This window comes from Didymella exigua (genome assembly GCF_010094145.1).
Source record: "Didymella exigua CBS 183.55 unplaced genomic scaffold M421scaffold_3, whole genome shotgun sequence".
Lineage (NCBI taxonomy): Eukaryota > Fungi > Ascomycota > Dothideomycetes > Pleosporales > Didymellaceae > Didymella > Didymella exigua.
Window position 1 is genome coordinate 30,956 of NW_022984777.1, and position 24,910 is coordinate 55,865.

General features: G+C 54.6%; 9 protein-coding genes across 9 annotated transcripts; 2 read left to right on the forward strand and 7 right to left on the reverse strand.

The window, feature by feature from the left end:
• The first annotated feature begins 149 nt into the window (after positions 1-149).
• Positions 150-2,166, forward strand: M421DRAFT_416166 (uncharacterized protein). Its single transcript, XM_033590960.1, has 3 exons — positions 150-954; positions 1,003-1,438; positions 1,484-2,166. Exons 1-3 carry the CDS (start codon positions 212-214, stop codon positions 1,808-1,810), a joined length of 1,506 nt encoding a protein of 501 aa, XP_033452787.1. The 5' UTR covers positions 150-211; the 3' UTR covers positions 1,811-2,166.
• Positions 2,167-2,647: 481 nt separating this feature from the next.
• On the reverse strand, positions 2,648-4,761 carry M421DRAFT_398917 (putative MFS transporter; the record flags this gene model as incomplete). Its single annotated transcript, XM_033590167.1, has 5 exons — positions 4,192-4,761; positions 4,047-4,142; positions 3,652-3,999; positions 3,377-3,600; positions 2,648-3,321 (listed from the first exon to the last, which is right to left on the reverse strand). Exons 1-5 carry the CDS (start codon positions 4,398-4,400, stop codon positions 2,648-2,650), a joined length of 1,551 nt encoding a protein of 516 aa, XP_033452788.1. The 5' UTR covers positions 4,401-4,761.
• A 612-nt stretch (positions 4,762-5,373) lies between these two features.
• On the reverse strand, positions 5,374-6,841 carry M421DRAFT_243805 (uncharacterized protein). The gene has a single exon (XM_033588522.1). The coding sequence runs from the start codon at positions 6,675-6,677 to the stop codon at positions 5,532-5,534; it is 1,146 nt and encodes a 381-aa protein (XP_033452789.1). The 5' UTR covers positions 6,678-6,841; the 3' UTR covers positions 5,374-5,531.
• Positions 6,842-8,053: 1,212 nt separating this feature from the next.
• On the reverse strand, positions 8,054-10,282 carry M421DRAFT_416170 (GMC oxidoreductase). The gene is made up of 2 exons (XM_033590961.1): positions 10,164-10,282; positions 8,054-10,111 (listed from the first exon to the last, which is right to left on the reverse strand). The coding sequence occupies exons 1-2, from the start codon at positions 10,254-10,256 to the stop codon at positions 8,417-8,419; spliced, it is 1,788 nt and encodes a 595-aa protein (XP_033452790.1). The 5' UTR covers positions 10,257-10,282; the 3' UTR covers positions 8,054-8,416.
• Positions 10,283-10,543: 261 nt separating this feature from the next.
• M421DRAFT_416171 (purine-cytosine permease) lies at positions 10,544-12,789 on the reverse strand. Its single transcript, XM_033590962.1, has 4 exons — positions 12,271-12,789; positions 12,004-12,220; positions 11,161-11,952; positions 10,544-11,112 (listed from the first exon to the last, which is right to left on the reverse strand). Exons 1-4 carry the CDS (start codon positions 12,475-12,477, stop codon positions 10,796-10,798), a joined length of 1,533 nt encoding a protein of 510 aa, XP_033452791.1. The 5' UTR covers positions 12,478-12,789; the 3' UTR covers positions 10,544-10,795.
• An 828-nt stretch (positions 12,790-13,617) lies between these two features.
• Positions 13,618-14,335, reverse strand: M421DRAFT_1174 (uncharacterized protein; the record flags this gene model as incomplete). Its single annotated transcript, XM_033587262.1, has 2 exons — positions 13,618-14,098; positions 14,175-14,335. The coding sequence occupies 2 exons, from the start codon at positions 14,333-14,335 to the stop codon at positions 13,618-13,620; spliced, it is 642 nt and encodes a 213-aa protein (XP_033452792.1).
• A 619-nt stretch (positions 14,336-14,954) lies between these two features.
• M421DRAFT_97860 (uncharacterized protein) lies at positions 14,955-15,686 on the reverse strand (the record flags this gene model as incomplete). Its single annotated transcript, XM_033598552.1, has 1 exon — positions 14,955-15,686. One exon carries the CDS (start codon positions 15,684-15,686, stop codon positions 14,955-14,957), a length of 732 nt encoding a protein of 243 aa, XP_033452793.1.
• A 260-nt stretch (positions 15,687-15,946) lies between these two features.
• M421DRAFT_416174 (uncharacterized protein) lies at positions 15,947-17,843 on the forward strand. The gene is made up of 2 exons (XM_033590963.1): positions 15,947-16,356; positions 16,414-17,843. The coding sequence occupies exon 2, from the start codon at positions 16,425-16,427 to the stop codon at positions 17,706-17,708; it is 1,284 nt and encodes a 427-aa protein (XP_033452794.1). The 5' UTR covers positions 15,947-16,356; positions 16,414-16,424; the 3' UTR covers positions 17,709-17,843.
• A 201-nt stretch (positions 17,844-18,044) lies between these two features.
• On the reverse strand, positions 18,045-24,844 carry M421DRAFT_243911 (uncharacterized protein). Its single transcript, XM_033588523.1, has one exon. The coding sequence runs from the start codon at positions 24,614-24,616 to the stop codon at positions 18,380-18,382; it is 6,237 nt and encodes a 2,078-aa protein (XP_033452795.1). The 5' UTR covers positions 24,617-24,844; the 3' UTR covers positions 18,045-18,379.
• Positions 24,845-24,910: the final 66 nt, after the last annotated feature.

Genomic DNA, 24,910 nt, shown 5'->3' on the forward strand with positions numbered 1-24,910 from the left:
TCACTCCTATGATATGAGCATATCCTGTGACTAAGCTGATTGGATGCCTCAGACATCACGTGTACTTAACTTCGATGACCATGCCGCTGCAGCGCTGTTCCCCGCTCGGACAAGTTCGAAGCGACGCGTCCGAGACTTCCCGCCAGGCGCACTCTTGCATCAGAGACATCGACAAAATGAGCGCGATTCCTCCGGACGGACGACGAACCAAATGGCCTCCGCGAGAAAAGTGATACCAAAGGCCTGCGATGCTTGCCGGCGCCGCAAGGTCAAATGCAATGGGCAGCAGCCGTGCTCTGGCTGCATGTCGGCAAGTTTGTTATGCGCATACGATTCACCAAGGAAACAAGGAGGTAATAGAGGCGCTAGAGCGACAGTCCTCAATGAGCTCAGGGGATTCAACGTACAGCGTGCTACTGCAGCATCGCCTACTTCAGCTTCAAGCGGGTCGATACACTCTCCTCCAGCCACGCCTTTCGAACCAGAAGCATCCTTCGTGCAAGCTTGCGTCAACGCCTACCTTTGTCGCATACAGCTGGTCGTGCCCATCTTGTCGCAGCATGCCCTGGAGACAGAAGTGCAGCTGGCGAAAACATCGCCTGCTTCCCTCCAGTTTGTCATAGCTCTTTGCGCCTACGTTGCAAACTTTGGGAATGCTCTCACTGAGACACAGCGGGAGCGACATTCTTCCTTCAAGATGGATCTGGGGCGCCAGAGCCTCGAAGATGCTCTCCGAATGCAGGATCCCAAGCGTGTCACAGAACCCAATCCTCGCTCAATGCTCATCTCATTCTTCTTGTACGGCGCACATGCTGGTCTTGGTGATTACCAACAAGGCTGGTTCTACCTTCGGGAAGCCACGACACTTTTCACGATGCTGAAGAAGGATGCAGTCAGTTGGTATGACTCAAGAGCAAACAGCTGCATGTTCTGGATCTTGTTGATCTCCGAGAGGTACGCCGGTCTGTAGGTGGACGTGGAACACTTGCTTACTTGGAGCAGATCTCATGGTGTTCGCAGAAGTAGACCGATTACGCTTCAGGTTACATCATCTAGTCCCACTCTTGTCGGTTCACAGACACCAGGCCTTCAGCTTCTCGCATCTATCTTTCGGCCGCTTGACGAGATTTTCTTTGCAGTTTGGAATGGTTCGAGTGAAAGTTGTAGCAAGGAATGGCTGCTGGAGCTTGAACGCGATGTTCGAATAGCTCTGCCATCCATGCTTGAGCTATCCAATGAGGAGATGGCGAATTTGCGTGTGACCCAATTCTGGCTGCGCATCAAGCTCTGGGAACTATTTCCGCGCTTTGGGTTCTTGTCGACCGAGTCAGTCTATGAGTGTCTGACGTTTCGGTACCCAGTAGCAGTCGCGACTGAGCTGACCATCCTTGCAATGAAGTTGCCGATTACAAGCCTCCAGGTTCACGGAGTGGGCATGGTAAGCCAAACTCGACTTCTGTAGTGCCCACAGCTAACTTATCAGACCGAAAAAGTGTTTGACATAGCCTGTGCAGTCGCAGATGTGCTGCCATTTATATCAGTATCAGCCTCTCAGATGGAACTGGGTCCAGTGGATTACCTGACGCAAGTCGTCTCCGTACTGGCCAAGCTACCTGGGGGTACAGATAAGTTTGTACCCCTGCTTCTCGCCAAGATTAACGAATTGCGGCCTGAGCTGGTTCATTCGCTTTGTGCTGCGATGCAGCTGCCCTTCGCGGCTTTCAGTGATCCCATGAGTCCCGACACGCGTTTTGTTTATGAGGAGGAGGTAGGCAGGGGATTGTATGCTGATCTCAGACGGGTAAGATGATCTTGCGCGATTGTTATCTCGCGACTATCATATTCGCACCCTGCACTGGAAGTAGCACGACAGATGTGTCGGAGTTTAGTATATGATTTAGAATATCACGCTACACAGGTTTCCTTTGCCCGTAGTACCAGGATCGAGGGTATCACGAATGAACCACTGTTCTGAGAGGCTGACAGCCGAGAGGAAATACAGCGGGACGCCACAAGTGTGCTGTTCGGTTGCTGACGTGACGCCGTTACGGTAGTGTACGGAACTCATTGGCACCCCAAGGTCGAAGTGACAATACTGTCAGCAGCCAAATTTGAAGTAGCGGACAACTAATTGCTCGACTAAGCCATGTTTGCCTGGTACTTGTTCAGTGGACCACAATTGTAGCGATAGACTACAATTATAGCGGCAACAAGAATCACTTCTACATAAAGCAGTAACGATGATGCTGTCCAGCAGTCGCTCATCACATCATAGGTCACGCACCACCATTCGGTTCTCTCAGCTCTGAAGAGACGACTGTTGTTGTTGAACGGCTGCTGGACGATTTGAGGTCGGCAACTCACGAGTCTGTCCAGCCCCAAGAGACAGTGACAGTCCCGGGCAACTTCATACTGATGGATAGAACACCAATTCACAGAGACTTGGATAGACAGACGGGTCTGTGTGAAATGGCGGATGAGAGTGATGGCTGAACGCTTCATCGCTTAGTTAATCACAAGCGTGTAACTAGTCGGAAGAACAAACAACGCATGCAAGGTAACAGTTCGAACCCAACTACACCTCTTATGCGTGCTCTGCTATGCTTGTTCGTTCTAGACTAAGTCACGTTTCTTAACGGGCCACCGCCTAGATCATGTACCTGTACCCCTTCTGCAAGATCCTCGCAGCTGCAATGTCAATGCCCTCCGCCTCTGCCGTCCTGCTTAACTTCTTCATATCCTTCTCCGTCAACTGACTGTCTTCATTCTCCATACGCGCCATCTGCTTGTTCTGCGCCTCGAGATAGAACTTCATGATCAGGAAGCACATCAAGCTAAGGATTTGAAGACCAATACACACACCCAAAGCCGGCCTATAGTGCGGTTTCGAGCTTGGGATGTACGTGAATGGCGTCCAGATGGATGCCGAATTACCAATACTGTTGATGAATGCCAATGCAGCCGCACGCTTGGCGGGAGGACGTGGAATAGCGTTCGAAATCCAAGCGTAAATTGTGCCGTTCTGGGCGAAGACGAAGTTCATAAGAAAGAAGGAAAAGTAGCGTGGCCCGAAGTCATCAGTGAACATGAAGATCAAGAAACCGATTATCGATATGGCGACCGGATAGGCGAGGAACCAGAAGCGTTTGCCGACGTGATCAGACAGGTAGCAGTGACCGTAGGAATAGAAGACCATGAAGACGTAGGGTGGGGCGACGAGGAGCAGGGAGATGATCCGATTGTAGCCGAGTGTCTGTGTGAGGGTGGGAAAGAAGTTCTGGAACCCTGCTGAACCAGTGATACCCATGTATGCGATCGCCACTGACGAGCGTTAGTACGAGATCGTGTGAACAATGTGTAAGGAAGGGCGGCTTACGGATATAAGTCTTGGGATCTGTGAATGCAAGCTTCATGCCCTTTATTTGGCTCATGCCACCAGCTTCATCAGTATCAGCCTCGGCAGCATCGATAGCCAGACGTCTGACGGCTACACGCTTCATCTCTGGGCTCAACCCATTCCAGGTTTCCGGGAAGTCAGGCAGGATGAAGATCGCTGCAATACCAACAGCCATGGTGATAGCACCTTCAATGATGTAAAGCCTGAGTCACTCGGTCAGCTTATGCATATACCGAGTCTGCGCTGACACCTACCATTTCCAAGCAGCAAGACCCATATGTCCATCCAAACCGCTCAGGATACCTGCAGCGATGAGAGGACCGAATGCACCAGACACCAGTGATCCAGCATAGAAGATAGCGTTACGCTTCGCTAGCTCTTCCTTGGTATACCACTTGCTCAGATAAAATAATGCGCCTGGGAAGAAAGGCGCTTCCACGATACCAAGGATGAAACGCGCTGCGACGATGCCGGAGTAGTCGTGCACCTGAGATGTCAAGCAGGATACCAATCCCCAAGCGACAGTCGCGCAGCCGAGATACAACGAAGGTCTGCCCACCCAGTTGAGGATGAGATTGGACGGTACCTGCATTAGAATGTAACTTGACCATCGTTAGCGTAGCTTGAGGAAATGCCAGGAGTTACCAACCCAACGAATAAGATCGAGAGACCTGTCTGATACTGATCGCCATTAAGATCAAGGTCCGCCTCCAGACCCTGTAAACGTGCTGCGGCGTAGTTGTTCCTGAAGATTGATCAACGCTCATCTTGTCAAGGATCGCATGAATGGGTACCTATCAATGTAGTTCATCAAATAAATAGTGATAAGCACTGGCATGATTCGCGCATCAATTTTCTTTCTCAACTTCTTCTCAATCTCGAGCTCCTCTGCAGAAAGATGCCCATGGTGCAGGGCTTCCTGACGCACGGCTTCCAAGTGCTCTGGATCGTCAAACTTCCCTCCCACCAAATCGTGGTCGCCGATCTCCTTCTCTGTAGCCATAGCGATGTTGGTCGTTCTTGGAAATCAAGTCTCGTAGTATTTGAGCTGTCTAATGCTCCTCTGAAGAGGGATTCAACGGCAGCAACAGCCACACCACTCGATGACGGGAGAAAGTCCAACGTCACACTGATGCACGTCCTTTCTGGCGGTGACGGAGACAGGATGATTCGCTGGATAGCGCGTTGTCCCAAGAGAGCCCGCTGCTCAATTGAGGGGCGCGTGAAAGTGCCCGAGGACTCGCATATATTGTAGATCGCGACTGTGGTTACACGGCAGAGTTATCGCGTGTCGGTAGCCGATTACGTCCAGGCCTGAGGCGGAGATGTTCAGCAGAAAGTTGATTTGCTGGACTGCGTTTTGCCGGTAGAGATACGAAGCAAACTCGTTCTCTCCTCAGCTGTGGCTTCTCGGTCTCTAAGGTGAGTAACCAAGACAATTTGCTGCTGTGACAGAAGTAACAAAGTGAAGGAGATGAACAGTCTGCTTCTTGATGCCGAGGGAGACGTCAAAAGGCTTGTCGATGCTTTATGTACAGAGCAGATGGCCACTAAGCTCTGGGGTGGAGTCTGGGGTAGCACTAAGCACGTTCAGATGACGAAGATGGCGGCCAACAAACCGGCTGATTGGTCGACCCCGCCCAGAGCCTCGCAACGAGGAAGGCGAAACACGCTTCGAAGCCTGACACACGTCTTGGTAATAACTGGGGCAACAATATATCGGCTGATGAGTAGGGAAATGATTCGCTGGAAGCTGTTTAATCGGCGTAAATGCCGTGTCAGTGGAGTGGACGTGATTGACCGGGATGCCGGCGCATGATCGGTGTGAAGGTCCAACTTCGGCAGTTCTTATGCATAAGTGATTAACAAGCGCAGTGCAGCCGTCTGCGGAGTCAACAGTAGCAACTGAGTACGTAAGTAAAGGGTATAGGTATCTCGAACTAGGTGAAATCGTAATTAGGGTCGTTTGACTGATTCTTTAGAGCCGCAAACGCCTTCGAGGGAAGCAAGTCACATGTAACTTGCGCAAATGCACCGCGGGTATCTGACAAGGAGCAAAAGAAAAAGGTGCAACAGAAACAATGTAAGCAATCGAACAGCATGCGCTGGTCGAACATGCGCATCGACTCCTCGCCTATTGGCGACCCTGGGGGTTGTGCGGAGAATACTGCGGTGGCACAGCGTAGTGCGCCTGCGGTGCATAGTCTTGTGGATTGTAATTGTACTTCAGCTGATGAGCGCTCTGCTGACTCTCCCGATCCAGACGGTCTGAGTGCTCTTCTCGTGTCTCTTCCATCGTGGGAAGTTCCGTAGTGAAGGCCTTCTGATCAAGCCCTGGCGAGCGGAGGTTATCGGATGGAGCGTATGAGCTTGGACGAGAACTCATTGAGCTTTGATACTCGTTTGATGCCTGCGACCATCGAGCATCTGGCATATTCGGTGAGGCTGAGCCATCGCTCGCGTGTGACAGGCGACGATCTGGGTGCAAATGGCCTGACGATGGCTGTGGGTGATGGTAATCGCCAGGCAGCTCCATGACAGCGTTGTTTTGTTCTGGACAGATGAATTGCTGCTGACTCGAGTGGTGTCGCTGTGTAGGTGAGCGACCGGGCGACATAGGAAGATTGTACGGCTGTAGATTCGCATATTGCGGAGATGGACCTGGGGAACCCGGATTCCTACTCGAACGATCTGCAGGGTTGATCGTCTTTAGCTTGCCCTTTTCCATCATGCCATGCAAGACACCCGCATCAAGTAGCTCGGCCTTCTTGATGAGTCGCTCGACGAAGACCTTTGAAGCTGCTTTATTCTCCTTTCTCACGAAACCGGCCATGGTCAGGTTGCATTTTATCTCAATGTCTTCGCGCAAGTATAGTCCTTCGGGTGGGGCTCCTAGACCTAGCTCCGTAGTCTGCACTGGTTCGTCAGGCTGGTTGCCACAAATTTGCCATTTATTGCGCATATCTACACCTGCGGGCGCATAGATGTGTGTCTGCAGACCCCACGGCATGTCGTGGAAACATCCCTTGAATTTAATAGCGCCACTGCCCAGCTTCCCAATACCCGGAATGTACTGGATGCGCTGCGAGATCTCATACCAGGTCGCGTAAAATTCGTCAGACGGCGCATCTCGTGGCGCTTTCACGGGTTTGACGCCGGTAACGAGAGGGTTCAATTCGATGACTTCGACATGGCTATGTAGGATGTCGATCGCCAACTGTCGTGGGATAAAGGACGGGATGGGCGTAATATGCGTATACGTTGTCTTCTTGCGCATCATCTTGACGATTGCGCGACGAGGAATCGGTGGAGACTATGGTTGGAAAGGAGCGAAGGCGGCGCCAGGTAGTAATATGCTGACTGCACTGCGGCCCTGCGTATGTTAGCTAGTAAGCCCAAGGTTAAATCAGCAACGCGCGATAACGCGTCACTCGCTTGGCAGGGCATGATCTTACAACTCGGTAAAAGCGGCTCGAGGGAAGTCTCCAGTGCCAGAAGATGGCAACTGAATTGCAAAGATTCGAAAAAGACCAATATTAGGGTCAAGCCTTGACTTTAACGTATTCCTCACCCGGAGGGATTTGTTTCCGCAGCGGGGCTGTGTTTTGTGGCATCATCTTTTGCCAAGCATCTGCCAACACGGCTGGAGACGCGAGGTTTCGAGTCGTAGATGCGCCGCCGCCAACTCGGTGGTTCGGTAGCGCGAGTTGGCCGCCGCTATGTTGCGCTTTTCGCTGACGATCAGTGATCCGGAAGCCCAAACTCCCGGGATTAGTTCATCACACACCAAGGCACCTGGTGGCGCTACGCGAAGAACGCGTCGAAGACTTTGTGCGGCGTGATGCGCTGATGTGAGATTATTGTCAGCCTGCAAGCTGCAAGGGGCATTGCTGATGGGCGCTGTAATTGTGATGCCGGTGCGCTGTAAGAGAGGATCATCACATTGTAGCATCGTCAAAATAAGCGCATTTTCAACTTGTAGGCAAGTTTACTCGTCCTTAAGAAAACGCGTAAAATGAATTCATCGCGTCCATGTCGGGCGGTGGACAACGAAGTTGGTGATAATGTAACGTCACCGTATTATTTATTGCCACTACATATACTAGCAGTACCACAACAATGGCAATATACTCAAGATCTCACCATGAGTCCTTCGGGCAGATAACATCGCATGCTTACGTGAATAACTTAGCGATAGTTTCCTTGACGTCGTTCTCAAATTCGACGTGTGTCGACTTCAGCCACGGTGTGACGGTCCGCAATGTCGATATCTTACACGGTACGTATGTCGCCCAGCAGCTAGCTTGATCGTTTTTGGGAAGCCACTCCAAAGCAAACTCTATTGTTTAGAACAAGAGCGCACTGCAGTCACACATACTAGACGATCACTGCCAAGAAGTACTCAAGAATGCTGCGCCCCGCTCAATTCATCAAGCCAGCACAAACACAAACGCGATATTTCCATTAGAAGCCTACCTGGCCGCTGGCATGGACATGAGACGAGCTCCTGCTGATCGATAACGACTGCCGATGGAGCTACAGTCATCACCTTCGACATTGCGGGACCACCCAAGATCCAGTCAGCTATACTATGAGCGGTCGCGAATTTCGTCCATAGTTTACTGTAATTCACTGAGTTTTTGGCGAGATTCTTTCACGCGTATTTGCTTTCTAGCAGTCCTGGACGATGCTCTTTAGCTCTATCTGCAGCCCTTGGATGGCATCCTGGTCCGGCTTTCAATGGTATTTTTGGGCACCAGAACCCACCATAGATCACACTCGCGCTGTGATCATGATCTATAGTGTACGTATGACCAGCTGCATACCGTTTCTCTCTCTAGCGGAAGACGGTAGTGGGGCATCTAGTTACAATCCTCGTGCTACTGTTTGTGCCATGGAAACCACAGGTATTCAGACCACGACGGTCATCAATCCGCATCGCAACAGCCGGAGACTCTGAAAAGATCGACATGGGTCAGCCGACTTCGCTGCTACGTTTCCAGTCATTTCTCATAATAATCAAGAATACACGTCAACAATCATCTCTGCCGCTCGTTCCGCGATTCCGTACACCAACGTCTGAATGTGGGCACTGGGCAATAGCGGGATGATACTAGCGTCGACCACTCTCAATCTTTCCGTACCATATACATGTAAATGAGTGCTAACAACACCGCCATCCTTCTCTGGAAGCAGTGCAGCGGTACCAATAGGGTGGTAGATACTCAGCGTGTTGGCTAGCGCATAATTCTTCCAGTCCTCATCTGTCTGAACCGCCTTTCCAGGCTCGTACTCTTCCGTCCATACATCCTTCAAAGGAGCAGTGCACGCAATCGTGCGCAGAAACTTGGCGAGATCGATTGCCGCCTGGAGGTCGTATGGGTGTGACAGGTAGTTGGGGTTAATGAATGGCTTGTCGCTGATGTTGCGTGAGTTGATGTGCACACTGCCCTTACTGAGAGGGTGTTGGACAACCCCAATAAGCGAGAAAGTCCCAATACCGAACAGCGTCGAGTTAGTGGCTGGGTACCCCTTGAGACCAGTGTAGCCATCAGAGAAGATGACTTCGAGCTGCGGCACCGTTGCGCTGTGTGGTGGAGAGAAGTAGCTCTTCTTCACCTTGCCAACTGCCGAGGTCAAGCTTGTGTCACCTTGGACCAGTGTGCGGAACTTTGCAGCGGTGTCGTTTGAAACGATGTCCCAGGGGAAGTAGGCATACCCGCTGGCGGTGTAGTCGTACAGAGACACCTGGCCGGCGTTGTACGCTGCAAGCTCAATAGCCGCGCGGGTAGTGTTCTTCAAAACGTCGAATGACGGGTACTCAGGTCTGAGTTGATATGAGCTCTGGATTCGGATGTGGTCGGAAAGATTTTCGCCGACGGCAGGTAGATTTTTGACAACTGGGATGCCCAACTTCTTCAATAGCGTCGCGTTGCCGACGCCTGAAAGCTCGAGAAGACCAGGAGTCTGAAACGAGCCTGCACACAGGATGACTTCCTTCCGAGCATGGACGACGGTTCCGTTCTCGAGCGTAACGCCGGTGGCGATCTTGCCTTGAAAGTTGATCTTCGACACGCGTGTCTCAAGCTTGACTTCGAGATTGGCTTTGGCGAGTTTGAGGTACTCAGGTGCGTATGATCGAGTGTAGTTTGGGCTGACGTTGTTTGGCTGTGTACTGACCCCGACAGGGTAGCCATTGAGCGACTCTCGGCTGGCGACAAGACCAAGGTTGTTGAGGGTAGGTATCCATGAAGACTGGTGCTTAGGAAAGATGCGACTGATGAGAATCTTGATGGGACCCGTCTTGCCAACGCCTTCTGTGCTGTAGTCCGGAAATGGCAAAAATGTCTCAGCCTTCAACATCGCGGAGTACAAGGTCTTCCAATTCCACCCTTTGTTGCCCAGCTCCTTCCAGGCATCGAGCTCAGCAATCGAAGTACGATCCCATGACATCAGGTTCAGCGCGCTACTACCTCCAAGCACTTTTCCTCGATTTTGCGCAAACGTCCGGTTGTTGGCATTGGGCTGTGGGGTGGTTGTGAGGTTCCAATCGTACTTGCCACCAAGCGTTGAGCCCTTTCTTCCTGGGATATAGATGCCGGGCTCCTGGCATCCATCTGGACCTGCTTCAATCACAAGCACGGTACTGTTGGGTAATCCAACGCTGATGCGCGACGCAACCGCAAGTCCAGCTGTTCCGCCGCCTACAATGATCTATCATCTATGTCAGGACCGCAATGTATGCGGTTCAAAGTCCCAAGCTTACAAAGTCGTATGTGTCAGCAACATCTACGACGTTGGCTGCGCGTGCTTGCAACAAAATGTTGGTTGCCACAAGTGTTAGACTCCAGAACCGCATGTTGTCTTTTGCAGAGTACAACAAGCAGGATAAGAGGCAATATAATGTAAAAGGAGAGAATCAGGCGTCCTTACCTCGACATCATTTCGATGCTCGGAGCTCTCCACTCCTGCAGGGCACGAGTGAGCTAACCCTACAATATCGGAGCTGGCCCTGGGTCAGACAGAACGAGCCATGCGGCCCATTTGCCGTGCGGTCGAAGGATCTTAGCATTTTCTCGGCCCCCTGCAGGCGTTTGCGCTAGCGCCGCTCTTTGTACTTTCTCATTGGTCAGACGCCCTTCAGTGAGAACTCAGGCTAATCTCCGCTGTATGTAGTTATTCCTCCGAATCACACTCCTTGAGGAACAGTCGTCTCCGATATACTTTCACATCCCGACGAGTATCGTCTGTGCAAATGTTTCACATGTATTGCAAGCGATGCTGGCCTCAATAACGGATGAGTCCACCGTTTCTACAGGACCCCACTACAGGGATCAAAAGAACTTCCGCCCAGACATCCGTGCATTACGGCTGACCCCAGTGGGTAGCATACAAGCCCTACCGTCCGAAGTACTTCAATTCGAACCTCCTCGCCACAGTGTAGCTTACAAACGCGAAAGCAAATCCCAGCTCAAACCCCACATCACCACCATACGGCGCTTCTCCCGCCTTCAACGCAATGGGTCCCACCCACCAGACTTGACTCATACCTGTGACCATGCCAGCAATGCCACAGCAGAATGCAAAAATCGCTGCAAAGCCGGGCGGAAGCTTCGAGGACTGGTCGTATAAAGCTGGGTCGTATGCGTTCATGCTGCATTTGTAGATGAAGTGGTCGCTGAAAGCAATGCCTTCGTAGATTGCGAGCCAGTAGCCTGAACGTTGTTAGTGAAGCATTATACTTGACAGGAGCTCGGGCTTACCAATGAAGTTCATGAAGTTGTCGAGTACGGTCTCGAAATGCGAGTATCCGGGGATGGCGATTGCAATGTAGACGCCGGTACCTACAGCAGTCCAAACAAAGCGCGGCACGCGCTCTGTCCATTTCCCGCCCAGTACTTGGATTGTCAGACCAACGGAGTAGATATTGGGACAGTTGTTGGCGATGATGCTCAAGGCGAGGATGACAATGCAGAACTTGCCGAAGCCGCCTAGGGGTCCGAAGAGTACTGCAGCGAGAAGGCCGCCAGTTCCAGAAGCTGCATATCCATCTGCGTACTTGTTCTTGCCGTCATTGAGCGTAGTGGCGGTCATAACGGCAATGCCCAGCATCTCAGTAAAAAGCAGAGGAATGATGAGGCCAATCCAGACAGCAAAGAAGACCTTCGTCCTGGACTGATTGCGGGGTTGGTAGACTGTGTAGTCTGCTGCGTAGCTGGTCCATCCTGTCGCAAAACCGTAGACAACGCTTCCAAAGCTGAGGACACTTCCCATTTCGCTGACGCCCACACCCATCGGGATGTTGACAAAGTCTCCAGAATGAGCGAAGACGCCGAGGACGATGAGAAAGACGATAGTGGTGGGGATCCAGGACCAAAATTCGTAGGCGTGGACGATCTTGTAGCCGAAGAAGGTTACGAGCAGCGTGCAGAAGGCGATGATAATAATACCAGCATAGCCTGGGACATCATTGTTGACAGCATGGATCAGCTGGGCACCGACGATCGAGTTCACTGCCGACCAGCCAAGGCAGGCAAGGACGTTGAACACCGCGACTATGGTCGTTTAGCAAAAAGTGGTGAACGCGGAACTGACAATGAACGTACTGATCTTGACTCCATACCAGCCGAACCAGTAACGCGACAGAACCATTTGTCGCAATCCAAAGCGTGGCCCGAAAGTGGAGAAGTAACACACGGGGATGATCCCAATGAGGTTGAAGAACAAGCACACCAGACAAGCATCCGTGAATCCGAGAAAGAAGAGCGATTGCGCGAGAAGGCCGATCGCGAAAGACGATACTACCATATTGGCGGAAAGCCACTTGTGACAAAGTTAATTGAATGCTATTTCTGACTCTCGGCGCAACTCACCATGGTGCCAACATTCAACAGAGAGGTGTCGTCTCTCTCGTCCTCTGGTACCCTCTCGATGCCGCGCTGCTCGACATTGAATCGCGCTGCGAGTCGCTGAACCTTCGCGTAGGTCGAATCTCCTTGCAAAAAAGTCTCTCCGGGAACGGCACCATGGCTGACATGCGACCCGGTGCTGAGACCGTCCTGCTTCTCCATGTCGGTCATGTTGGAATCATAGAACCCCATCCTGAGGCTGGTCGCGTAGAGCGGTCGATAGCCGGGTTGCTGGTCAGGTCGGGAACAGTGCAGAAAGATCCTGAGGTTTGGAGTTCATCCACTTCGTGCGTCAATAGCTGCCTGACAGAGAGAACGACATTCGAGTGTAATTTCTAGGAGCAGGCTGCGAAACTCGGACGAGGGCTAGATATGGGGCCTTTGACGTACACGCCGTTAGTCCCGTACACCAGACTTCGCACAGGGACTCTAGGCGAGGCGTGATAAGCCTAGCCGTATCTCGTCAAGCAGGGGAGGTGGACGGAGACGGAAGTTGAGATACGCGCGTGCCCTGGCGCTTTCCGCGAATTTTTAATCATGTTTTCACGCGCAGCTCGCCGTGGGCGTTTCGTGCGCGATAAGCAAACTGGAGTGGCCAATGGATGGGACGGGAAGCAGACGTCTTGCCCCCACCTTACCGTAGCTTGGCCGAAAGCTTGTCACTAGACAAGCTCCAGACTTAGCCACAAAAGCCAGCCATACCAGCCGTAGGAAAGCCTGACATCCGGTCTTTCGCGCCTCTTCGAACTGTCTCCTCCAACCTCGAAGTCCACGATGAACTTTCAAGACTGCACTTTCATTTCCTGATATGGGTAGCGGACCGGCCCGATCTCGGTTGGCCGGATTTCCCCGAATCCCACAATGACTAGGTAGCGCTCCCTCAACGTCCCGACTTTTGACCAATTCCAACATCTGTATGAACATTATTGTCAACGTCTATCCGATACAATCGGCCGTGCAGTATCAGTATTTGGCCCGATCGATATTGCAAAGGTCACCGCGAATTGTGAAGTTACGCCATGTCTCATTCCTTACTGTCGCTGTGGAAAAGCGTCGAGTCGCAGATGCTCAAGCTTCTCCTCAAGTTTCGCCGGTCCCAGAATCAATATCTGGCGACCAGTAGTACATTTTTCTGTTCACCTGGTCTCCTGTTCTTCTTGTCTACACCATCCACTCATCTGCCCACCACGGGACCCGTCCCTTCTCGTTCAATCCCGTTTCCCCAGAACCAAGCCAGGTCCCCATTGCTTTGGTCCAAGAATGCCTTGCGGAAGATAACCAACACCCTCCTATCCTCATCCGTATACTCATTCATCCAAGGACGAGGAAAGTAAGGGTCTTGCGATAGAACGTATGGACAGCCTGTTGCACACCCTTGTGATCCGTAGTCATTGGCTGGACGCAGTCGAAATCCAGCCTCCACACCACCATATCTTCACACAGCACACTGTTCCCGCCCTTCATATTGAATACCTCCCTATCCTGGCTATGCGTATCGAATACCCCCTGGTTCCTCCCAATCCTTGCATCTCCCTGCTTCTCCACTTGACTAACAGGCTCAGCCCGCGGCAGCCCAAACACCCACTCCGCATCAGTGCGCGCAACCCAGTAGCAACTCACCAGCGCCCGAGCCAACACTTGCACCGCGCGATCGATATCGACGCCCAGGTCCTCCATCTGGTCAACGCACAGCCCGTAATTGCGCAACATGAAGAACCACTTCTGCCTCAAGCGGTCGTAGGCGCTGCGGCGTTTGCCGCAGTAGAGGCGCATAAGGCAGTCCTCGTCTTTCCTGCTCTGGACAGTAGCGCGAGATCAGCATATCCCTGAGTTCTTTTCCGAGCGGCGAGATGCGCTCTTGGTCATACGTTTCGCACAGTTTCCTGCCAGCAGGGAAGGTGCGTAGATACCTCTCGTCATTGGGCTTAAGCAATTTGAAGGAGTGCAGGACGAGGGAGGGGAGCGGTGTGGCTTTGTGCGAGTGAGGAAGCAGTAGTGCAGCATTGTCGTTGTAGATTGAGCGCTCCATGTCGCCGTCTGCGCGCTTGAGGGAGTATGGTGTAGGAAAGGCGTGGGGAGGTGAGCTATTGCTTAGTGTCGACGGCTGAATGGAGCCTGAGGGACATGTAGGTGTATCGCTGGTAGCGGGGAGGGCCCAGACAGAGCCGCAGCCACCGCGATCGATGCAGTGCTATTCGTTGCTTGACATTGTGTTGTGGTTTGTTTTCTCGAACTTGATGAAGGAGTCTAGGGTCGAAGGGGGACTTCTTATAGTCGCGGGCGCAAGGTATGACTGGTTTGGTCGTGAACCGTGGTTAGATTGACTATTTCGGATACAAGTCAGTGTAGTGTCGAACGTGCAATGACAGTTGACTCAAACAATGAACATTTTGGCAAGTGCGGCTTTAGTGGACAGGCTATTATACGATGTTCTTGCAGACTCGCGTAAATGGGGTAGATGTACCACTAGAGATTGACATTTCGAAGTGACTTTCCGAAGCGTGGCAGAATGAAACCCAATCTTTTGACAGCAAAGTGAACAAGCATGTGGACCTAAAAAAAAACCTAAAAACACCAGTCGTACATGAAGGTATCATAATGGCACCATGCCTGTTCTACCACACTCTTCCTCACTCTGCCTGCGACTCTCATATCGCCTCCCTGAATACGCTCCTCCGGCTCTCCGTCGGACTGTTCTCGGCGCTGTTGACGCTCCCTGGCTTCTTGTGTGTCTTGATCTGCGGAACGTGAGGCATCTGCGCCGTGGCACCACCGTGGTAGCTGGTGTCCTCGCCATGGTTCAGCGGCCTTGGGCTCACACCGCGCAGACTTGCAGCATTCTCATCGCCAAAAGGATCGTTGCGCGCGCCTCGCGCGTCGAGGTGCTCGTCGTAGCTGTCGCGTGTGCGGCTGCGTCCACGCTCTTCGTGGGGCTGGGGCGCAGCATGATTTGTCGGCGCGTAAGGGTTCGCGCCGCGCGCAGGCTCATGCAGGCCAAGTTCTTGCTCCTCGTAGTACGTCTCGTCGCCGACCCTTGCTGACCATGCCTCGTCCGGATCCAGGCGACTGCCAGCGCCGCGGCCTCGTTGCGCGCCGCCAGTCTCCGTGTAGTCACCCTCATAGGCACCAGCAGCCGAGCGGTTGTTCCTGTTCTTGAACTTGCGGACCTGCGTGTCGATCCAGCCCTTGATGCCGGCGGGCGCGGGGCCAGGGTAGTTTGATGCGCCGCCGCGAGAGGCTTTGAAGGCAGCGATGGGGTTCATGGACGGCGGAGGCAAGCCGTTCTTCTTGGCGTTCCATTGGGCGTAGAAGTACCAGCCGAAGTAGGAGCCCGAGACGAGCAGGAGCAGGATGATCAGGAAGACCCAGCCTCCGTTCATCGTGTCGGTATTGTGAGGGTGAGAGTGTGCGAGAGGTTGGGCGTGCGCATGCGCGAGGCTGCCTGAGAGGCACGGATGGGTGAGCCTGATACGGGCGTCGGTGCTACGCTCGGCGCGGATGCGGACGGAATGACTGCGACGCAGCAGATGTTCAATGTGAGAGCCTGCAACAACGTAACAAAGGGCGACGCCGAAATTCTGAGTCGTATGTCGTTGGCGAGCAGCTGAGTCTGGAGAGCTTCAAGCAGCCAAGCGTAGGCGGATGACGTAACCAAGCCTACCAATAGCTGGCAGCGCGTGGCTTGAACCAGCAATCCATTTCCGCTGGAAGCCGTCTATATCAAGCGCGCTATGAGCTGCAATTGAGCGTGGACATTGCCATCTCCACCATGTCCGTTGCAGCTCTTGTTCCTGCCTGCCTCCAAAGTGGTTCCTTCCTCGAACATGACGTACCAGGCTAGCGCGGCGACCAAGCGGGAGCCAACAAATGCAAGTGGGCCCTTGTCGCTCCTGCTGTCACGACATTCAGTTATCGCGACTCCTCATGGCGACTTTAGTCTTACTCTTGTATAAGACCGCATTTCAGCGAGGTTTCGGAGACTAAGTTCAGGTTTCCTCCTGAAAAATTGATATTCGACCCCGCATTAGCTGGTTTTGTTGATCACTTTTGGTACGCTCACATCTCTGGAGTTAAACACGCATCTAAAGAGTTACTGATGATTTGCAGTCGCGATCAATATGACTGAGCAGGCGGTTAACGACAACAGCCTTAGCAAGAGCAAGGACTCCAATACAGACACCACAAAGCACTTGACCGTTACCTTACCAGCTGCTGGTGGATCTTCCACAGTGGAGGCAGTTCTGGAACTCGATGCAGATGCAACAAAGCACCCACGCCTGGCCAAGATCACCAATTATCCAGCCAAAGAAGGGGTCAATCCGCCCTCAGACGTTCGCGAAACACACGTCATTCTGTCAATTGGGTCTGGACATCAGCAGGCAGCCATCTTCTATGATGAGTGTGTGGGCCCCATTCTTGCTGCAGTCTACCCAAACGACCATGAAAAGTTCCAGATTCACACCACGACTTCGGTGACTAGTGTGCTCGAGCTCACGAACAATGTGATCTTCATGAGAGCAAATGCGGGTGCAGCATTTCGGATCATTGTTCTCTCAGGTGACGGCGGTGTCATCGATCTAGTCAACGGGCTATCTTCGCGCGCGACATCACCATCCTACGTCGCGCCCCAAGTCGTCTTGCTGCCATTGGGAACCGCAAACGCGCTTTACCACTCCATAAACGTTGGGAAAACAAACACGTGGGGCGTCAATGCACTGGCATCATCACGGTCTCGACCCCTTCCTATCTTCACAGCATCTTTCTCACCTGGCGCACGGCTATTGGTAGATGAAGCGCGCAGCGAAGCGGAGCTCTCGGAAGACCCCTCAACAGGTCGACCGACCCTCCACGGCGCCGTAGTGTGCAGTTGGGGCATGCACGCCGCCCTCGTCGCCGACAGCGACACAGCAGAGTACCGCAAGTACGGCGTTGAGCGCTTTAAGATGGCTGGGAAGGAAGCCCTGTATCCTGCCGACGGCTCAGCACCGCATGCGTACAAGGCTAAAGTCTCTGTGCTGCGGGGTGAGCAGTGGACGGCGCTGAAGGAAGAAGAGCACATGTACACCCTTGCAACCATGGTTTCGAATCTCGAGCAACCTTTCTGTATCTCGCCGCACTCAATGCCGTTGGATGGGAGCATGCACCTCGTGCACTTCGGGCCAACAAGTGGAGATGAGGCCATGAGATTGATGGGCCTGGCATACCAAGGCGGCAAACACATCGAGGACCCGGCTATCCGATACGAAGCAATCGACGGAATACGCATCGAATTTGAAGGTCGCGAGGAAGAAGAGCGATGGCGACGAATTTGCGTCGACGGTAAGATCGTAAGGGTCGAGAAGGACGGCTGGGTTGAGCTGCAGAAGGACGCGAGAAGCGTGCTGGACATTGTTGTTGTCTAGACCCCATCAGATAGCGGTAAATCCACATCCCAGCGGCAGCAACGGCTTGGAGATGTGCTCAGTGACACTCGCCTGCTATCGGGAAACACGCCTGCTTCTCGTTTACGCACGCGGCATGCATCACTAACACAGCGCACTACCGCCGCTGCGTCTCCGAACAGAGTTTCTCTCCGTTCCCGGATGCATCGCCGGACAGTCTACGGCTTTGGTCGGTGTTACCCATGTTGAGGCTCCGCGAGGCGCAGGAGCAGACCGAGTATCACGGTGTGAAGACTGCTCGCAACGCAGAAGCGGAACGTGAGTGACTTACTCGTACAGGGGAAAAGACACACTCGCGTCGTGGAGATGCTGAGTGTGTGAGCGGCCACGGCGGTGCAAAGACAGGCAGGACGCAACATTCCCGTCGTCGAGGACAATTCGAAGCCACCTCGTACAAATCGCGAATTGATTCCGCAGTTAGGCCGTTCGAACGCTTGATTGGCAGTACTGGGTATCTATCTATCTATATCATTACGCCCACCCTCCCTCGAGACGCCGTGATCCTGTAAGCAACACCGATACGTCACACAATCCGCTCCTTCCTTCCTTGCCCAAGACACTCCGCTCTGTGGAGCAGCACTTCTACCCCCCCTCTTTCACTTCACATCAACATCCATCCCCCCCTCCTCATCCTACTCGTCCTCCTCGTCAGCACCCTCATCCTGCCTCGCAAGCACTGCCGGCATCTTACCCGACATCGCAAAAGCGCCTCCGCCAACAGACATACCCGCCGCACCCCTCTCGACACCCGCGCGCCCCGCGAACAAGCCGGGAAACATGGGTTTGAGCGCGGCGAACCCCGCGCTACGGCGCTCGTGTTGCTGCACCTCGTGGGCGATTTCCTGCACTTCTGACTCGTCGAGCTCGCTGAGTTCGGATTCGTCGTCGGCGTCGTCGGCGGCGTCGTTGGGGTTTTGGAGAGCGTGGTCTGTGTCCGCCTCGCCCTCGGCCTCACCATCGCCCTCGCCATCGCCCTCGCCATCGTGCTCGTGCTCGTGCTCGTTCTCGTCAGCGTCTTGGTCGGCCTCGTTGTCGTGCTCGTGCTCGTGCTCGGTGTCGTGAGCGTGGTCGTTGTTGACGCTCGCGGTTGCCGTGCCGGGCGCGCTGTCGAAGAAGGCGGATGTTGCGAGGAGGGAGGCGCCCAGACCTGCGCTCGCATGAAGCGGCGCAGGCTGATCTGGTCTGTCGGTTGACTGGCGCTGGAAGAGCAAAGGGATGGTGCCGTTGGCCACAGGAGGAGAGCGGATGGGCATCGAGGTACTCTGCTGGGGCGTGCTGGCTGTAGCGGTTTTCTGCACACAGGCCTCGGCTCGTCGCTGGATCTCTCGTTTGCCTACAGCTTTGGCTCTGGGCTTGGGAACCTGCTCGGGTACTGTCGCGGCTTGGGGCAGCGACGGTGGCTGCTGCGGGTGCAGTTGGCTGGGATGGAACATCGTGAATGGCGTGTTGTGGCCGTCAGCTGTGCCATCAACTTGGACTGTCATCATCGACGCAACGGACAGGGGGTTGGCTGACGCTTTTGGAGTGACGGTGCCAGGTTGTACGGCCGGTTGTTGCTGTTCAGACGACAAAGGTGGCAGCGTGGGTCCAACTATAGTGTACAGCATGGCGTAGCTGTCGCCAATCAGGTCGTCGATCATTGTTGGCTTCATGAGGCCGTTGTTGAGCCGCTTGAGCTCGATGGCGTCCCGAAGCACGTCCAGAACGTGATGCTGGGTAGACGGACTCTGACACCATGCCTCCATTCGTGCAGCGAGGGCGCTGAAGTCTTCCTGATTAACCGATTTAAAAGCGGAGTCTTCTTGTCCCTCATTGACGTTGCCCATGCGACGCAGCAGCCTCAGGTAGCGGGTGCAAAGGTCCTTCCATAGCTCGCTGTGCTGGAAGAAGTCTGTCTGTTTGCGGCGCACGCGCCTTGCCAGCGCTTCGAAGTTGGCCTTGTCGGCAGTGAAGTCCAGCAGATCGATGAAGAACTTTGTATAGCGTAGCGTGTACACGAAATGACGGCCTGGTCGCTCGTACTCCGGCTTCCACACCTGGACTGCCATGGTCTTGGTGAAGATCGTTTGGGTGAGTTCGTGTTTGGCAGCGTGCGCCTGGATGAGGTCCTTGTCGCCGTCGGAAAGGATGTAGGCCGATCGTGCTATGATGCGGTGGTGCCAAGAAGACTTATCTGCTTGACGCAATGCTTTGATGAGAGCGAGGACATAGCCTTCCCATTCATCCAGGTTCCCCGGAGCGCCAATGTTCTTCGAGTAAAAGGTGTTGGACAAGAGCTCGGCGCCTTTGGTCTGATCAATGGCTCCGCGCTTAACGAGCTTGTGCACGATCGAGACCAGCTTGTAGTGCGGCTCAAGTATGGGTTCGCCACTTCTGCCCTTCTTGTCCGGCAGCCTGTGGATAGCGCCGACAGCAGGGTTGATCACATCTTCCCAGCTTGGACCGCGTTCCTCCGGCGGTGCAAGGCCCGAAGAGACTGCTTTGATGTAAACGTCCTGGTTTGCAGCCCACATCTTCCAGAGGCCCTTTGCTAGCATGTAGTGATTCCACCACTTGTCTGGATTGTTCCTGATGGCTCGCCTGTACAGCGAGCTGGCAAATTTCCATGCGTTGTACGGCTGCAGCGCGGCGAATGGTACATCGCGTTGTACGCCTGGCAGGCCCGGCAGGTTGACGAAGCGTCTCTCGCTGTCCCGAATTTGAAAGGCTTCCATGCCGAAAGGCTCCCGAGACGATGCATAGATGCGGTCGCCAAACTCAGTGTACATCTGCGCTATCTGAGCTTGCTCTTGGGACAAAGCGTCAGCTTCACGCATAGAGCATGCGACTGCCATAGTGTAGCAGTTGATCGCACCGCGTTGGAGGTTCGATAGCTCGATCGTGTTGCTGTTCATCTTGTCCGCATTCCAAGACACGGCTTCTTCGAGCTGCGTATCATACACCTGAGCAATACGATACCAAGTCTCCCACCGTTCGGCAGAGTACTCCAAGTCTTGTAGATAAAAGGCCTGCGCGTAGTTGAGATCCTCTGTGGGTCCTTGAGTCATGCGCTTCTGTGATCGGAATTTGCTAAGAGCGATGTTGCCCATGAGGAAAAACCAGCCCTTTGACGCAGCAAGAGCTTCTTCGTCAGGGATGGTTCGATTGACGAGCGAGCCAACGCCTTTGAGGCAGTTGAAGAGCGTCGTGGGATGTATGGGCGACTTGAAGAACGAAGAGATGGCTTTGCGGTTGAATGCAACATCGTCGTGCTGCTTGGGCCGCCCCAATGCTGCGTGAACCTTTTCAATAGAGGCTCTCAGCTCTTGCTTAGTCTTGGGTAGATCTTTCAGATCCACCTTGGCGGCTTGCGACATGACAAAGGGAAGGAGGCTCAAGGCAGCCTTCTTGTCCAGGGTGTCGGGTACCGATGAGAAGTCATGGCAGTCGAGAGGCTCGATGAACAGCTTGAGACCGTAGAGATCGTGCAGTACTTGGCAAAACTCGAGATCGCGGCTGTTAGCATCGATGATATCGTCCAAGCGCAGAATCTCATCCTTCGTCATCCGCAGGAATTGGCGTCCGGACTGGTGGCAGAAGCCACGAATTCCAGTAGCATGGTGAACGTGTCGTAGAAACTCGAACAGATCGTCAGACGGTGTGGGAAAGTGAGCAGCATCCTGTGACAGCCCTTCCCTGAACAAGTAGTATTGCAAGGTCCAGAGCCGCAATTGGATGTCGTCAAGCCTGGTGGACATGTTGACAAACGCTTGACCAGGCAGTCCTTCAATTCTGGGCATTGGGGTTTTCCCAATGCGGATCAAATCCCGGAACATGTTGGCGGCTGAGAGGATGTGCAGCAGTTTCGCAACCGCCGACATTGATGACTGAACATGCTCGAAGGACAAGCAATCGAACGCTGCCGTCTCTCCGCGCATGATCTGCAGAATCTTGACAATCATCTCGTCGATGACCCGGAAGCGGGTCAAGAGCTTGACCTGGCGCTCAGCCAGCGACAAGTCCTGGAAATTGTTGGTCTCGAAATCGTCGACGAACGCCTCGATGCTTCTGAGATAGCAGGACAGCACCTTTGGAGGATACTCAATGGCATCGTATGCTTCACGAAGCCTCTGCCATAGCGAAAGACGGACGTTGACGCTAGCCGAGTCGAGGAACTTGCGCATCTCGAGAATGGGAGAGGGTCGGGCTTGTTCAAGCTCTGCTTGCGACCCTAGGTCGGAGGCACGGTCTGAAGCGTCAGGCGATGCGCGCCGTTGCGAGACCGCCTCTTGGCCGGTTGGAGGGCTTTCTGTTGCCTCGGCTATATCGCTCTGCTCCAAGATGGGCTCCAGGCTCTCAATGACCGTTACGGGGTCCTTCTCATCGTGGTCGAAGACCTTCAGAAAAAAGTCCTTCATGCTGATGCGCACAAGCTCACGATCAAGGGCAGCTACAGATAGCTCGGGCATGACAGCGTTGTTCTGCACCTGGATCGTGCGACCGTCTAGCGCAACGAATATAGCCTTTAGTTCTGCAATGGCAGACAGTACATGCTCAGGCGCAATGTCGTCTTTGACGCTCATGTGGAACACCGACGCCCAGATATGCCGGAGGGACAAGTCGTCCATGCCGACGTTTGAGCTGCAGCAAGAGCGGAGTTGTATGGCGTCCCGTGCCAGGGCAGACCAGCGCTCAAGTCGGTCGCTCTGCAAAGTTTTGGTCGATCCATCTACTTGGCTGTGCGGATGCTTGATCAGCGAGTAGATATCGAGGTGGAGCTCAAACAAAGTCTGGACAATCTCGATCTGAGACTGATCGAATTCGGACAGCGCGAGGGTTTGTGACTGGAGGCGAGCCTTCAAGATGCGGTCGTCCAGATCGCTTATGCGCATCTGCATGCGCTCGAGTATGTACTCGTCAACGTGCACAATGGCCTGGACGACGTTTCGCTTGAGGTCCTCGGCCCACTTGAAGCCCAGATAGCTTGCCGGTGCGTCGTGCGACGATGCCTGCCCTGCGAGAGAGCCTCGAGACAGCAGTACCTCGACCCAGGCAAACACAACCTCTTTGATGGAGAACCAGCTCTCATTGACGCTCTGCGCGAACGCACTCAAGCCCTGATCTTGCAGCACTGGCTTGGGCGACGATTGGCCGGCACCTGACTTTGCGTAGCCCAGGAACGCATTGAGACCAGCCTCCCTTGTTAGACCGACCAAGTCGAACGACTCGGTGCTCAGTAGGACTTGCGCAGCACTGCTGTTGCCGTTCTGCAGAGCCATGTACATGTCGCACGCAGCCTTGTCACCGGTCTTGGTAGCGGTGGATCCCGGAAGGGCAAGCAAAAGGGCTCGTAGCTCATTGGGCTGCGCAAGGCCTTTGACGCTCAGGCGAGTATAGATGTCATTGACAATCTCGTACAAGCATTGGTCGGCGTGAGCGAATGGCTCCAGTTGTCTCTCAAGCAGACTGCTCGCATCCTGTACGACTGTCTCACCAGCTTGCCCGGTTGCTGTGTTGCGAGTACGTACACGCTTCGCACGGCCGCCATCTGCAGTCTCCGGAAGGCCGGCGGAATCTGTCGATCGTTTGCGCGAAGGGGCTGGAGCGACGTCGGTGACTGCCGAGACCTCTGCGTCTTGAGCGTTGTCTTTTCGAGCAGCTCCAGCATTGGCTTCTCGAGCAGCTCCAGCATTGTCTTCCCGACCAGCTCCAGCGTTGGCTTCCTCCTTTGTGGGCGCTTCTGCCTCGACAGCAGGACGGGACGGCTCCACAATCCGAGGCGGTGAAGGCTGAACATCCATGAGCTCTTCTGCAGCTGGGACAGGCGACGTCTCGGCGTCGGCGTCGACGTCGACGTCGACGTCGACGGGCTCTGGCGATTCGCACTCGGCAGGAATGATCAGTTGCACACGAGCGCCGGGCGCGGTGTCGGGCACGAGGCCCCCTCGCTCAGCCAAGAGGTGCTGGAGTATCGACTCTCCAACACTCGACCAGTCCCACTTTGGCGGTGCAAGGCCAACGGCGCCAGGCGCTGGCTCGACAGCGCGCCTGCTGCTGATCTCGGCCACGTCTGCGGGCAGTGGCGCAAACGGATAGGGGTTCAGGCGCTTCGTGAGGGACTTGGACAGCGTCTTGGGCTTCATCATGGACAGAGGCGGCTGCATCAAGGAGACATTGTCCTGGAGCTTTCCCACCAGCTGGCGCAGCTGCTGGCCAGCCAGACCCTCCTCGAGGCCGGGCAGACGCAGCAGGCTTTCCCACAGCTCGTCGTTGCCGTCCATGACTGCCTCGAGACAGAAGCGGGCCAGACGCCTGCTGCCCAGCATGGCGGCCACCGAGGCAGCGCGCAGCCACAGGTCGAGGTCGGTGTCCTCCTTGTCCAGGGCCTCGGCGAAGTAGCCGAGGGCGGCCCTCAGGTTGTTCCCGCCGTCGACGCCTGCGATGGGGCCGTGCTGGGCGACCCAGTGCTGCATCAGCTCCAGCAGAAACTGGCCGTGGTTCTTGTAGGAGAGATGCAGGATCTGCGGGAGCGTGTTCGGCGCGCTGTCGGCCGCGCCGACCAGCTGCGCGGGCCCGGCCTCGAAGTCGTCCTCCAGGATGGACTCGAAGACCAGGCTGTCGCCGAAGACGTCATGGCGCTTGTACTCGGACAGCGACTCGTTGTACTTGAAAATGTCCGAGTCGAAGAGCTCCTTGTACGCGGCGGCCGTCTTGAGGAACGACGGCGGGCCCTCGGAGTGGAGCTTGAGGGCCGTCTGGTAGAGGCGGAGGGCCTCTTCGATCTGGATCTCCTGCGTGTCGTCGACGTCGTCGTCGGGGTCGTGGTCCGACTCGACGTTGAGGGCGTGCCATGCAGAGGCCTTGGAGGCCTTGGAGGCCTTGGAGGCCATGGTGGCTGGGTTCGCGGCGGTCCTGGCCGGATTCGCGGCGGTCCTGGCTGGATTCGCGGCGGGCCTGGCTGGGTTCGCGGCGGTCCTGGCCGGGTTCACGGCGGTCCTGGCGGTCCTGGCGGTCCTGGCGGTCCTGGCGGGGGGGACATTGGGTGCAAGCTCGTGCACAGTAAGCAATGCGGCGGCCTGAATGACGGGCGGCGCGTCGCGTCGCGTCGCTTCGACCGTCGACAGACACCTAGATAGATGCTCGCTTGGCGGCCAGCCCTACCCAAGCACCTTTCGTACGCGGCC